The 13,750-nt window shown below is 41.8% G+C and overlaps 2 protein-coding genes across 2 annotated transcripts; both read left to right on the forward strand.

Annotated features, from left to right (window-relative positions):
* Nucleotides 1-405: 405 nt before the first annotated feature.
* LOC119721959 (mitogen-activated protein kinase kinase kinase 20-like) lies at nt 406-3,619 on the forward strand. The gene is made up of 2 exons (XM_038191919.1): nt 406-846; nt 1,783-3,619. Exons 1-2 carry the CDS (start codon nt 814-816, stop codon nt 2,605-2,607), a joined length of 858 nt encoding a protein of 285 aa, XP_038047847.1. The 5' UTR covers nt 406-813; the 3' UTR covers nt 2,608-3,619.
* A 6,279-nt stretch (nt 3,620-9,898) lies between these two features.
* LOC119722240 (mitogen-activated protein kinase kinase kinase 20-like) lies at nt 9,899-13,169 on the forward strand. Its single transcript, XM_038192285.1, has 2 exons — nt 9,899-9,934; nt 12,336-13,169. Exons 1-2 carry the CDS (start codon nt 9,899-9,901, stop codon nt 13,167-13,169), a joined length of 870 nt encoding a protein of 289 aa, XP_038048213.1.
* Nucleotides 13,170-13,750: the final 581 nt, after the last annotated feature.

Consider the following 13,750-nt stretch of genomic DNA (forward strand, 5'->3'; position numbering starts at 1 on the left):
TGACAGTTTCTCTGACAAATATCAATAAAGAGAGGAGCATTACTATTCAGTTTTTAAAACGTGCTGTTGAATGCTTGAAAGTTGCCTCCATGGAGACACTGGCGATTTTGAATACTCATTGTGGTAAGACAAGAGTCAGTTTTTTGTTAGCTATGTGTTCAACTATCGTCCATGCACAAAGCTGAGCTGTGATTTAGAAATAAACGCGTGCAGAGGTAAACCAGTCAACGGCTTTAAATGGAAGCCAGCTACCGATCCCCATTTTTCTTGGGGGGGGGGGAGCTGGGAAACAGTCTAGGTCCAGTCTGGGAACAAGATTATTTCAAGAAATGGTGGCGCTGTTACATTTTAAATTAAATAGCGCCCTCTTGTGATAACACATGATGCCGACGTGCAGCAATGGACTGGTTCCCGCTCCCATAATATGGGCATTCGAAGCCTTAAGGACAATGGAGGGACCGGGAACCGGACCAGTCCCTATACTAACTGCAGGAAAACCGTGAAACACTTCCTGGTTTTTACGCTAGCACTTTAATATCAATCATGCCTAAAATTAAACATTGCCTAACGTACAAATAAAAACATATTTTGCATTCGCAGTGTGTTTTGTAAATTTGAAGTCTTATTAATCTCCACACATAAAATAAAAGGGCTAAGCTGCAGTGTGCCACAGTGCCTGGACTTTCAAGCGGTGCACAAGTTGAGCTAATGAGAAGAGCTACAACTTTCAAGACAAGAAGAAAGTAGGCGTACATGCACATGTACCTGGAGTGAGCAAAACTCTGTTTGACTCTGATCTCTTCGTAGACTTCGATGGCTTCACAGATAGTGCCTTCACTTGATGAGGTGGGTATACGAATCACCCATTCTGTGGCCCCATTACTGGACACCCTCAGTAAACATGGAAAAGGAGACCACAAGAACATTCAGGCTAACACAACTTTGTACTTTTTAGTTCTAGAATTACTTGACCCGGCCATGTGCCTTCTTCGAAGTTTTTTTCGTTGGGGCCGTTTCACAACTCCCTCCTATAACTCTTTTTTTTTTTTTTTTAAAGAAGTACTTAGACCCAGTAATATGGGTAGATCTCCTTTCTTCGAATTTTGACTTTGGTCGGTCGTACTAGCACGATCGCACTAGCACGATCGTACTAGCACGGTCGTACTAGCACTAGATTTGACATCTTGCGTGAACGAAAACCAAGATATTTTGTAGAAAACGATTGTAATAGACAATGGGCGCTGTAATGTCATGTCGACAGGCAACTGCTGGGATACTTGTGCATGTTATACGGCCCAAATTATTCATCATCCCCTCAAGCACATCAGCTACAGAGAGCCTACCTTTGCAATTAGTACCTGCTATTGAAAACAGGAAATTCCGAAAATCCACAGTTTTGAGCGAGAACTTGACAGATTTTACAAAAGTGACACACAGACATCAGACAGAAAGACAGACATCAGACAGACACCACGGCAGACAGCACGACACTGCGTATGCTTTTTTTAATATAGGATTACATATACATGCTATGCATGAGCAGTTTTGCAGATTAACACATCTAGACTTTAGTCAACCTAGCACAACTGACAGCTTCAGATTTAATGATTATTTTAAAAGATGACAAAATTTCTCACATTCATTGCAATTTTTTTTTTAATTACCCAGCTTGCGTTGCTCAAGACCAAACTAGATGCAACTGACAGCTTCAGATTTAATGATTATTTTTAAAAAAATGACAACATTTCTCACATTCATTGCAATTTTTGTTTAATCACCCAGCTTGGGTTGCTCAAGACCAAACTAGATGCAACTGGCGCAATGATCATTGAGGCTGGTGACTTCAACTGGGATAGCAGTAGACATCTCGGACAAGGTACAAATGGAACAGTGTATTGTATGACATGGAATCGAAAAGGCCATGGGGATGTCCAAGTTGCTGCCAAGAAAACCACCAAAGTCGATCCAAATGAAATAGAAGTTCTGATGCAGCTGAAGCACCCTAATGTCATTGGTTATTATGGTGTGGTCTTCAAGGAGCCCTCTCTCTTTATTATAATGGAGTATGCCCCACTTGGCTCCTTAGACAAATTTCTAGGTGACCAGGCCGGGAACATGCTGCCATTGAATCAGATTCTTCAGTGGTGTACCAACTTGGCTCTTGCAGTGCAGTACTTGCACGACAAGGACTTGGTGCATCGGGACATTAAGGCGAGTAACTGCCTCATCTGTCAGGATGGGGAACTGAAGCTTTGTGACTTCCATGATGCCAGACAGCTAGAGACAACTGCTAGCACCGAGCACCGAGGATCTTGGCCCTGGATGGCACCCGAGGTCATGTCCCAGAGGAAGTTTTCCAAAAAATCGGACATCTACTCTCTGGCCGTGGTTTTTTGGCAGATCTTCACGCGCCAGGTGCCATTTGCAGATCAGCAGACCGGGATGCAGATTGTGTGGCTTGTGTGCGAGTATAAGAAGCGACCGTCAATTCCCCAGGGTTGCCCAGATGCATTTGCAGCTCTTTTGAGCGATGGTTGGAAGGAGGAATGGAGCGAAAGGCCTGACATATCTCAGATACTTGAAAGATTAAGCAGCATGGCCCCATGAATCTGAAAGCAAACAAAACCCATACACACAACCACGGATGTTTATGGTGTGAATTGAGGACTTCCTAGTGTTCCTCATCATCGATCTTTTGGCTTTGTTTAGGGTGTCAATCGAGGACACACATGTGAAATATCCTTGTGTAATTGAGGACAGGAGTCAAATCGAGGACGTCCTCGATTAGAAAACGTGTACAAAACCAATGGGAGCCGTTGCAAAAAAATTAGAGTATGAGCACCCACGTTTGTTGAGGGTGTACATCGAGGAGTTTCTATTGTTCCTCTTCCCTTTTCCTTTGTTTATCCCTTAACGTTTCTGCAACAGCTCTCACTGGTATTGTACACGTTTTCTAACCGAGTAGTCCTCGATTTGGTTCCTGTCCTCGATGTTGCACGTTTGTGTCCACGATTTTAATTACACCATAAACAAACACACAATACTAATTAATAAAAAAACAACAACAACAACAACAAAACAAACAAACAAACAAAACAAGTTTTGGATTAGGAATTCCTCACAACCGTTCTTGTACTTTTTTGTAGTCAGGGCTTTCCTTGGTTTTGGGGAGTGTGAGGTGGTACCCAAAATCAATGGCGGACTTAAAACTGCGCACTCGCGTATTTCAGCTTATAAATATGCTTGCAAAATATAGTTGCATGTACACACAAAAGCTTGCTAAATATCAGATGTTTCTTTTGTTTGGTAGAGAGTGGAAAACACTTGTTTTAATACAGAAACAAGTTCTAAGTGACAAAAAGTCCACTCTTAACACAAAATACAGTACCGTTACTTGTTTGCATTTATTGCTTGTTATTGCAATTGTCGTTCGTGAGGTAGTATTTACGGTGAAAACCCCCAGAGATTCGCTGCATTTTTGCGAGGTGGGTCACCTCGCAATTGCATAATTGACAGGAAAACACTATTGGAGTATAGTAAAACCTTCTCTTGTTTGTAACAATTTATACAAATGAAAACAAATAAATAATTTTTGTACAAATGAAATTGCATAATTGACAGGGAAACACTATTGGAGTATAGTAAAACCTTCTCTTGTTTGTAACAATTTATACAAATGAAAACAAATAAACAATTTTTGTACAAATGAAATTGCATAATTGACAGGGAAACACTATTGGAGTATAATAAAAACTTCTCTTGTTTGTAACAATTTATACGAATGAAAACAAATAAATAATTTTTGTACAAATGAAATTTGTTTACAAATGGAAAACAAACAAATAGGACACACTGCTATTAAATTCCCTTGACCCTTATACTAATTTTATAATTTACATTCCGTCACACAAGTCAAGATAAAAGTGTCCATTATGGATACTATAAACACTAACTTGCCAAATTTGTTAGAATTTCAATGCAGTACTGAAATACTTTTTAAGCGTTTGTCTATTTTGAGAGAGAAGCTTTGTACTTTTCAGTCATAGTTTTGTGGAGTACAATTTAAATGAAAAAGACCTAATAACAATACCTGATTTATAGAAGGTGCTTTTTTGACAACTATTTTCAATAAATGTACATGTACATTCAGATGCATCATGGGTGTGGTTTGTTGAGGCTATAGAATATCTTACACTAGTATTAAAATACACTATATATAGAAGGCATTGCGCCAATTGATCTAGGTCAAAAAATCCACAGCATTCTGGTGGTTAGATTACAATAAGCATTTATATGATTCTGTCATTTTGTTTGGTACCCAACTGGGAATTATTTTGAAACAGTTTTTTTTGCCAACACAGCAATGTGAATTTGGATGATTTTGATATTTTGGGAGAAAATGGTGGCAAAATATACCGAGTTTCCTGCCTTCTCTTAAAATCTTCCAACAAAAAATTGGACAGAAAATGAAACTACAATCCCGGCCAAAATGGTTGGGACACTTCTCGCGCCTGCCACGGTCACCCACTCCCCCGCTCCTCCGGTCAATGTTGTTCTCCCCAGCTGATGGAGCACACACCGCGCAATGAGAGACAACATTGAACGGGGGCCGGGGGATCGCGAGGGTGGGGGCCCATCGAGATTTTGCCAGGATTGTAGGTACATGCCAGTAATTAAATCGGTCCGAAATTGCCTACGCCGGCCAAATCACGATTTACATGCCCTCATAATATTATTATTCAGTATTTTAGCACATTGTGGGCCATGAACTTGAGGATTCGTACAAAATAAGGATGGGAGCCTGCACTGGATTGTGAGCTTGTATTTCTGTACAATTTGGATGAAATTGGGGCCCTAAAAGCGCTCTCTTTTGCAATGGAGTGTAGGCACCGTTTTTCAAAATGGCCCTAAAAGCGCTCTCTTTTGCAATGGAGTGTAGGCACCGTTTTTCAAAATGGCGACGGGCTTCAAGACTATATTTTAAGGGATAATTATATTCGGGTGGAAATTTCTCCCAAAATTCATCAAGTTGAAGAAAGACCATGACATGAGCTTTAAGTTTGATGTGTGTCTCGAACACCTTGGAGTGTAAATTGTGAGGTATATTTCCTGACTTTCTGAAGTGGGGCCATTTATCATTGGGGTCTTTATTGCACCCATAGGGACACTGTTAAAAGCGGGCCCTTAAATGGACGCTCTCGGACAGTAGGTGGAGCTCTTCAGCGCTGCCGACTGACGTGCCTCGCTTTTTCCGATGATGTCGCCGGCCCCTTCGCGATCCCCCACCCCTCCCGGCTCGCTCTTAAAATCTGTGGCCGTTTGCAATTTGCAACTGTGCAACTCACCCCCCCCCCCCCCGCTATGACACTGCCCTGAGGTGGGTATTATCGGCGCTAAGAATGTCGGTAAAAGGGAGAACAACAAATATCAAGCAGCGGCATCCATTTTTAGAGATCTTCGAAATACAAAATGTACTACATCGTCACGCACACATTTTTATAAAGTATGACATTTTTAAAAGTTGGTATATAGAGCCCACGTGCCTTTTAAAAAAATTGAATTTTCTTTTCCGAACGAAATATGCAGGACTATTGTGTCCTGTAACAAATAATTTGCTTGTTTGAGTTTGCAGGCCTTTACTCAAATTTGAAAGTTGGCTTTAACTGACGCGCTCCAGTTCTGAAATTGCGCACACTATTCAAAACGAATTAGGAGCGTCCCGCTCTTAGTTCGGAAGTTGAAATTAAATAATTGATTGCTTGGTATGAGCCGATTTTTTTTCGTGCGATGTCTCAGTTGAAAGCTCATTGAAATGTTCGATTTGTGGGATTAAATTCCATTTGTAAACAACATAGTTATTTACGATCATAAGTAAGACTTTTTTTGACACGACGTATGAAAAGACGTCGCGCCGGCAGATACTATCAAATTCTAGCACTGTACAAGAGTCGCCCAGGCCCCTATCCAGGAGGGGGGGGGGGGGGGTTCCTACCCCCAGCTCTATTAAACAATTGTTTTCATAGAAATTTTCTGAAAATAATGTGAACCCCCCCCCTCTGACACCCCCAAAAATGTTCACAATTAAAGAAACGTTTTTATTTTGAAACATGTAATAAACACATTACAACTTTGTACATTTTTATTTTTGCCCGGTACAATACTGCATACTGCGTTTCTTTACTTCATTTGAAATTGCGACATTAATAATGGCATAGTCATATTGATCGAACAAAACTTCGTTTTGATTATAGTCAATTATTAAAAATTCATTGATTTATTACATAGACCTTTGCTTTGTTTTTAATACTACCGTAGGCCTGCCGAGCAGATGTAATCATCAAACTTATTAAACCAAAGTTTTAAAAAATACAGGCAAAAAAAATCAAAAAGTTATGTGCTAGCCAAGCATTCAGGGATCGGTCTGAGCCATAACAATGCCCAGCCAATCCCTTAGGGCTCTTCCGGGATCTCGGCGTTCCCGACCAATACACACTTCCTTCCCTGTCCATCCATGTAACCCGGAGGGCCAGTCACCATGTAAAAGCAAAGCGCTAAGGGAGGAACAGGGCGGCACCCTAAGCCCTGATCCTCCGAGTGGACCACATGCCCTGAACCTGTACGAAGGTGCCAACCTGGAACTCGCGGACAGTACCAGCAGCAGTGCTTACCGATTAAGCTAAGGTACTGTTGGTATTTTACGTCGGGAAATTAAACATCTTATAATGACTGAATAGAACGCGTGTGTATGAAAAGCAAAAAGACACCGACGGGATTCGATCCCGGGCTCCGCGATTCGTGGACGACGGATCTAACCACTCGGCCACCAGGCTTCCTTAGAATTCTCCTCAAAAACAATTTGTCTTAATAATAGGCGGAGAAACCTGGAACATTGCTGTGTGCATCTGTTTTGGCTTTATGGACGAACAGAATTGAAGTCGATGTTTTGGGCAGTAATGAGTCAACTGTTTTCATTTGTTTGGACAATTGTATACGGCAGCCTCGTTAGTAATAGGCCCGTACGTGCGCTAAACATACTTATCGTTACGCAACAATGAACACTATTATTGTGTACGCTATTTTGAATTTTGGCGGGGTGGGGGGGGGGGGGGGGGTTCAGGCCCGTTAGATTTCTATATTCGATCTTATCATTTTTGTAACTTTGCCTATTTTGTGTGTATCAGAGCGGGGGGGGGGGGGGGGGGGGGTCCAGCTGGGTCTCCGGGGGTGTGGTGTTCGAACCCCCTGTGGATCCACGCCTGACTTGTACTGTTTGTATTTGGAGAGATACAGATTCTCAACTCCATCACAACTATTTCAACAAAATACGGACGTTTTTAAAAAAAGGAAACGATAATTTGTTTTTACGGATTTGTTTGGTAACACTGTCAATCAGGCCTCTATGCCTATTCCGTTTGCTGTTCCCAACAGTCCTTCACCAGGCTGTAATCAAACATTATTTTCATGAAAAATAAAGTAAACAGTACGTTCTCATCCTTAATTCGAAAAAAAAAACACCCAAAACACACAAAACTGAAATATACACGAAAACAACATTACACCAGAACACCACATTACACTAGGGGAGCAGGTCACGATACCGATGTGCCTCCTTTATGATAGCACTTCGTACGTACCCCGCCCTGCAAACAGGGCCAAGGGCGCTGGGCCGGGAAGGGCTAAGCTGATGAGCTTCACAGAATCTTGTGAAGGAAGTAGAGATGGCATTCTGGGTAACTTATCATGCCCTATATATAAAGACATAATTAAAGCTGCTGTAGCTGTTTAAAGGGTGCAGGCTAGTCTGGTTCCCTGACCCCATTGTCCTTTGGACTTGAAAAATATCTTTAGGTGGGGCCGGGAAACAGTCTACAATCCCGGCCAAAATGGTTGGGACACTTCCTGAGCCTAACAACAGTCACCGCTCCCCCGCTCCCCCGCTCCCCCGGTCAATGTTGTTCTCTCCAGCTGATAGAGCACACACCGCGCAATAAGAGACAACATTGAACGGGGACCGGGGGAGGGTGGGGGCCCATCGAGATTCGGCCAGGATTGTAGAATGGGGGCGAATTAAGCTTTAATTTCAGTATCTGTCTTGAACACCTTGGATATAGTTGTGAGACGTGAGAGTTGGGAAGTGGCATCTGTCTATAGGAATTTATACTCGTGCTCTGCATCTCGGCTAGTCTGCATCAGTGGAAAATGTATGGGACATTGATCTCCATTATACCGTGTAATTACCAAATTACTGCAATATAATATTTATCTTGTGCTTCACCGACGACGTGATTGTTCAATTCCTCCTTGTTATCCTCGTGCGTGAGTTTATGTTCTTAAATCTTGCCACCAAGAATGACTTGATCTGAGATGCACGGAGTTACCTGAATCCTTCATGTGTGGGTTTCAAAAGAAAGGCCTTCTCAGACGCGGATCCAGAGGGGTTTTTGTGGGGGTCAACCCCCCCCCCCAGCTCTGTCCAAATTGTTTTTCCATACAAATTCCTACAAAATAAGTCGAACCCCCCCCCCCCCCGCTGTGACACCCAAAAAAAGTTGTACTGGTATAATGTTTGCCTGTTCAAAATACGGTAGACCATTCTGTAATCTAGTGTTAATAATCATCGAATTTTAACAGCGCCCCCTATTGAAATATGGTACCAGCCCCCTCCCCCCCCCCCCCCCTTTTTGATTTTACGGAGGCCAAGTGTCCGGAGAAAAAAAACCTGTGAACATTTTCAGATTTTTGGGCTGATGAAACTCCCACCCCTGCGAAAATTTCTGGATCAGCCCCTGACTTCTGTGATGGAGCAGACGAAGAGATGTCAGAAAATTAATGACGGAGAGTGCAGTCTTCGTGGGTCGTGTTCCCGCCGTTCGAGCGCGGCAAAACAATCATACCCGTGTCGAGAACAAACCGCCCAAACTCGGCCCACGGGATTCGCTCGCCCCCCGCCCTGCAAACAGGACGCTGGGAAGGGCTGACGAATTAACGCTCTGATTGGATATATTTTGCGTGACCTGTGACCAGCAAGTCATCACGACCACGACCCTGCAAGGTTTGAAACGGCCGTTAAGACTGAGTCATTCATCACTCTTTTATTCCCATTCATTAATGCGGCGCTCTTTTTTGGTTGAAAAGCATAATAATGTAGGAAAATCTGTAAAACTTATCTGTTTTGTAAATTTTCAACTCCCATCAGTTGCTCAGGCTCCGTTTCGAATTCACGAAGGGTCGACGAAATGCATATGATTCGACGCTCAAAATTTTGTCCCCATGGTCCGCAATGAAAAGCAATCACATCCGGTATAGTGTGTATGCATTTATATGGCAAACATTTCGGATAGTATTTGCGCGCATTTGGCTAACCGTGGTTATACAGCTGTAGCCAGATGCTTTATACATATGTCATGATAAACTTACCCAGAATGCCATCCACACTTCTTTCACAAGATTCTGTGAAGCTCATCTGCCCTTCCCAGCGCCCTGTTTGCAGGGCGAGGTACGAGCGAACCCACGGGAATCAAGTTAGAACCAAATACTCGAACGAATGAAATTAATGGTGGCGCTGTTTTATTCAAAATTAAATAGCACCCTCTTGTGATAACACATCGCATGGAAGTAAACAAGCAGGAAGTACTAGTAGCTCCATGGTAGTACGTACGTACATGTACATGTATGTAGTACTACTCATGATGTAGAACTACATAATACTCGCGCTGGCGTGCTTGGCGCATAGTTTTCCGCCATGCTTGACGTAAAGATTAAAAATATTCAATACATTCATAGTGTTATTTGTAAATATGAAGTCATGTCGTTTGCACATTATAAACTGGCTGACCTACCATTGATCCAAAACGTTCAACCGTATAGGCGTACGTGAATATCCGTCTCTTCGACGATCATGGCTTCACAGATATTGCCTTCATCTCATGGTGAGGTAGGTATGTCGGTCCATGGAGGGAAAAAGGCAATGTTTTTTCATGTTTTTATTCCTCCATGGTCGGTCACACTTCGGCACCTTTTGTATCGGAGTCCGGTGTTTTTTGGGTTTTGTGCGAAACTTGTCACATCCACGGAAAAAGAATTGCAAGACAAATGTAATGGCATTAAATTCAGTTCCGTAGATGCGTTTGTTTCGGAGCATGGAGTTATACCACTTTAAAGGGGTATATTTTGGTGTCGGTGTCTGTATCCTGGCGACCGCGTAAGATTGATTTTCTGGAAAAGACTAGACGGGCATGTCGAAATTACCTCCCCCTTCCCCCTCGTCTTTTGTTTGTAAAGAATAATTCTAGTTTTCAACAATCCTGATTGGCTACATCTTTCAAACAAGCGGAAAGAATGTTGCAATCTGACGCCACTTTTATTGTCATATATATCAGGAAAAAATTCCGTACTGGATCGCCACTTTTTTCAATTAATTTTCAAGTGCCAAAAGTTGCATCCTTTATGGTTATTTCCTCCACTTTCCCTTCTCTACTCTCACCCTCTCCTTTCCTTTATTCCTATTTATTAACTAATCACTTACTTCATCGAGATTCGAACATCGGACTCTTGTTTGAAACATGAGACTTTTAACCGCTAGGCCGTGCACGATCGTTGTTGCAATGATCAATCTTTGGACGTATTTGAAAGTACCATTGAAATAAACTAAATATTCATGACAAAATAAATATTCATAATGACGTATTGTACTATCATTGGCCGGCTCATGCGTTGTCATGGTTGTCGATGTCATGCGTATAACGTACCGCTGTCTTCCAGACACTTCAATCAGTTTTGACCGGCTGCTTCATCTTAGTTCTGCACGACGTGTGCATCCAAAATGTGCTCTAAAAACACATTTTTCCTAATTTTTTTTCGCATTGCCGGGGCTTCATGGATTCCTCTTGGGTGAAATCACAAGGTGAGGTGAAAATTGATGTGTTTGGCGGCAGGTAAAGTGGTGATCCAGTATGGAATTTTTTTCCCAATTTGGTTAGGAAATAACTTAAAAAAAAATCTTGACTCTCCATAGACTTTGCACACATCCACTGAAGTGGCGTCTGGATACTACATTCTTTCCAAAGTATTTTCTTATTACATCATGGTGTAAGGGACATTCATCTCAAGTAATGTATTTCTTCGACACAAAACGCAAATTTGTATTAGGGCGATGAAGTTGGTCAACACGTTCTTTTTTAGTTTTCACAAAGCGATGTGACAGGCATCTTTTTCCTAATATAATTAATATCACAAAACGTTTTAATATGTTTGCCCGGCCAATTTCCTAAAATGTTCATTCATTTCTGAAAATCAGTCATTCATTTTCGTCTGAATTTGAGAATCGCTCTGAACACGCGTTTCATTTTCGCTACCAGAACATTCGATTCCACAATCAATTAAGTGATTGAGCAGCACATTTCGTTTATGCTCATTCAGATTCGTTTACAAGACTTCCTTTTCGCTTTTAGAGGGCGATTTGAAACATTGGTCATTCTATTTCACTTTTAGTTTAAGTTAAATGTGATGCAATCTGCTATTTTGAATGAGAAAAACGTACTTTTTATTGCACATTCACGAAATTTGCTTGCGTAAATGAATGCACAGGTAACGTAATTGGCCGTCTGTTTCTCAAAACCGAATGCACGGACAATGAAATCTATTGAACTTTCGTTGAATTGAAATGGGATTATAGACGTTCATTCAAATTCAGACGAAAACGAATGACCGATTTTTCAGAAGTGAATGAACATTTTAGGAAATTGGCCGGGAAAACCTATATTAACAAAAAAAATTGTATTTATAATTCAATAATAATAATAATTATAATTCAGGTAATAATAATTCAAAAATAATATGACTGCTTAATATTTTGATCATCTGTTCCGACCGAAGATGTTCGGCATTTCGCAGTATAAACAAACTGAACTTCATGTGCGAATAATTATTTCAGTACGTACACCGCGTTCCGTGATTTTTTAACATGACTCTCTCTTCGTGAAAACGGGGACGATTTTTGAATTTCATGACACTAAACTTGTTTACAAGGGTTAAGCAGCAAGCAATTCTCAAAGTGAACTACCAGTGAGTATTTAATTGAATATTTACCGGTGTCATGCTACAGAGTAATACCGAACTGCGCCACGTATATCTAAATATGAAGTGTGAAGACATCAGCGCACGAACCAGAACAATGACAGCTGACGTCACACTTCGGTAGGAGCAGTTCAGATTGATAAATCTCTGAAGTCTGGTTCTAGATACTACATGTAACACAACTGTCATCTTCAAATTTGATGTTAAACAAATGACAAAATTGTCTCACATTCATCGCAGTCTTTTTTTTAATCACCCAGCTTTGGTCGCTCAAGACCAAACTTGAGGCATCTGGCGCAATGATCATTGAGGCTGGTGAGTTCAACTGGGACAGCAGTAGATATCTGGGGCAAGGTACAAATGGAACAGTGTACTGTATGACATGGAACCGAAAAGACCACGGGGATGTCATCCAAGTTGCTGCCAAGAAAACCACCAAAGTTGATTCAAATGAAATAGAAGTTTTGATGAAGCTGAAGCACCCTAATATCATTGGCTATTATGGTGTGGTCTTCAAGGAGCCCTCTGTCTTTATTGTAATGGAGTATGCACCGCATGGCTCCCTAGATACATTTCTAGATGACCGTCACCAGGCTGGTAACATGCTGCCATTGAATCAGGTTCTTCAGTGGTGTACCAACTTGGCTCTTGCAGTGAAGTACTTGCACGACAAGGACTTGGTGCATCGGGACATTAAGGCCAGTAACTGCCTCATCTGCCAGGATGGGGAACTGAAGCTTTGTGACTTCAACGATGCCAGACAGCTAGCGACAACTGTTAGCACCGAGCAACGAGGATCCTTGCCCTGGATGGCACCCGAGGTCATGTCCGAGAAGAAGTTTTCAAAAAAATCGGACATCTACTCTCTGGCCGTGGTGTTTTGGCAGATCCTCACGTGCCAAGTGCCATATGCAGATCGGCAGACCGGGGTGCAGATTATGTGGTGTGTGTGCACTAAGAATGAGCGACCGTCAATTCCCCAGGGTTGCCCAGATGAATTTGCAGCTCTTATGAGCGATGGTTGGAAGGAGAAATGGAGCGAAAGGCCTGACATATCTCAGATACTTAAAAGATTAAGCTCAGTGCCCACATGAATCTTAAAGAAATCTAAACACACACGCACACATCCAATCCATCGTCTGTGACACCACGAAGTAGCGGTCATGTACATGTACATACCAGTAAAAACTAGCAATCGGAGAAAACGGCAATTGAAGTTGAACGCTTTCTATAGAACAACACTTTCCTTCAAAACTGCAGGGTATTTTCAGTTGGGTTTCTCGTTGTGGACACTTGATGTATTGAATTTATTAAATTGGTTGGTTTTGACCCGTTTGTATATTAAATCAACAAGAAATAAGAGAAAAAGAGGTGCGTGCTATTTCGTGAAACCATAAAAGCTGCGAAACTATACGTTTGTGTTTTCATGAAGTATTGTAGTACTCTTCAATGTATTACAACACTACTTGAGTGCTACTTCGTGAAAACGGAGGTCAGCGCGCGCGCTCAGCAGACAAGGAGAGTGCTACTTCGTGAAAACGTTTTGCTCGCATTCGAGCTCGCTCTGTGCGCCCCATGCATTATTACAATGGTAAGTGGAACTTGAGTACTACTTCGTGAAAACAAAAAATGTCAACTTCGCGCAAACAAAAGTTGCCATGGATAATTAGCGTAA

The sequence above is a fragment of the Patiria miniata genome, unplaced genomic scaffold (genome assembly GCF_015706575.1).
Source record: "Patiria miniata isolate m_02_andy unplaced genomic scaffold, ASM1570657v1 HiC_scaffold_14, whole genome shotgun sequence".
In the NCBI taxonomy this organism is placed as follows: domain Eukaryota; kingdom Metazoa; phylum Echinodermata; class Asteroidea; order Valvatida; family Asterinidae; genus Patiria; species Patiria miniata.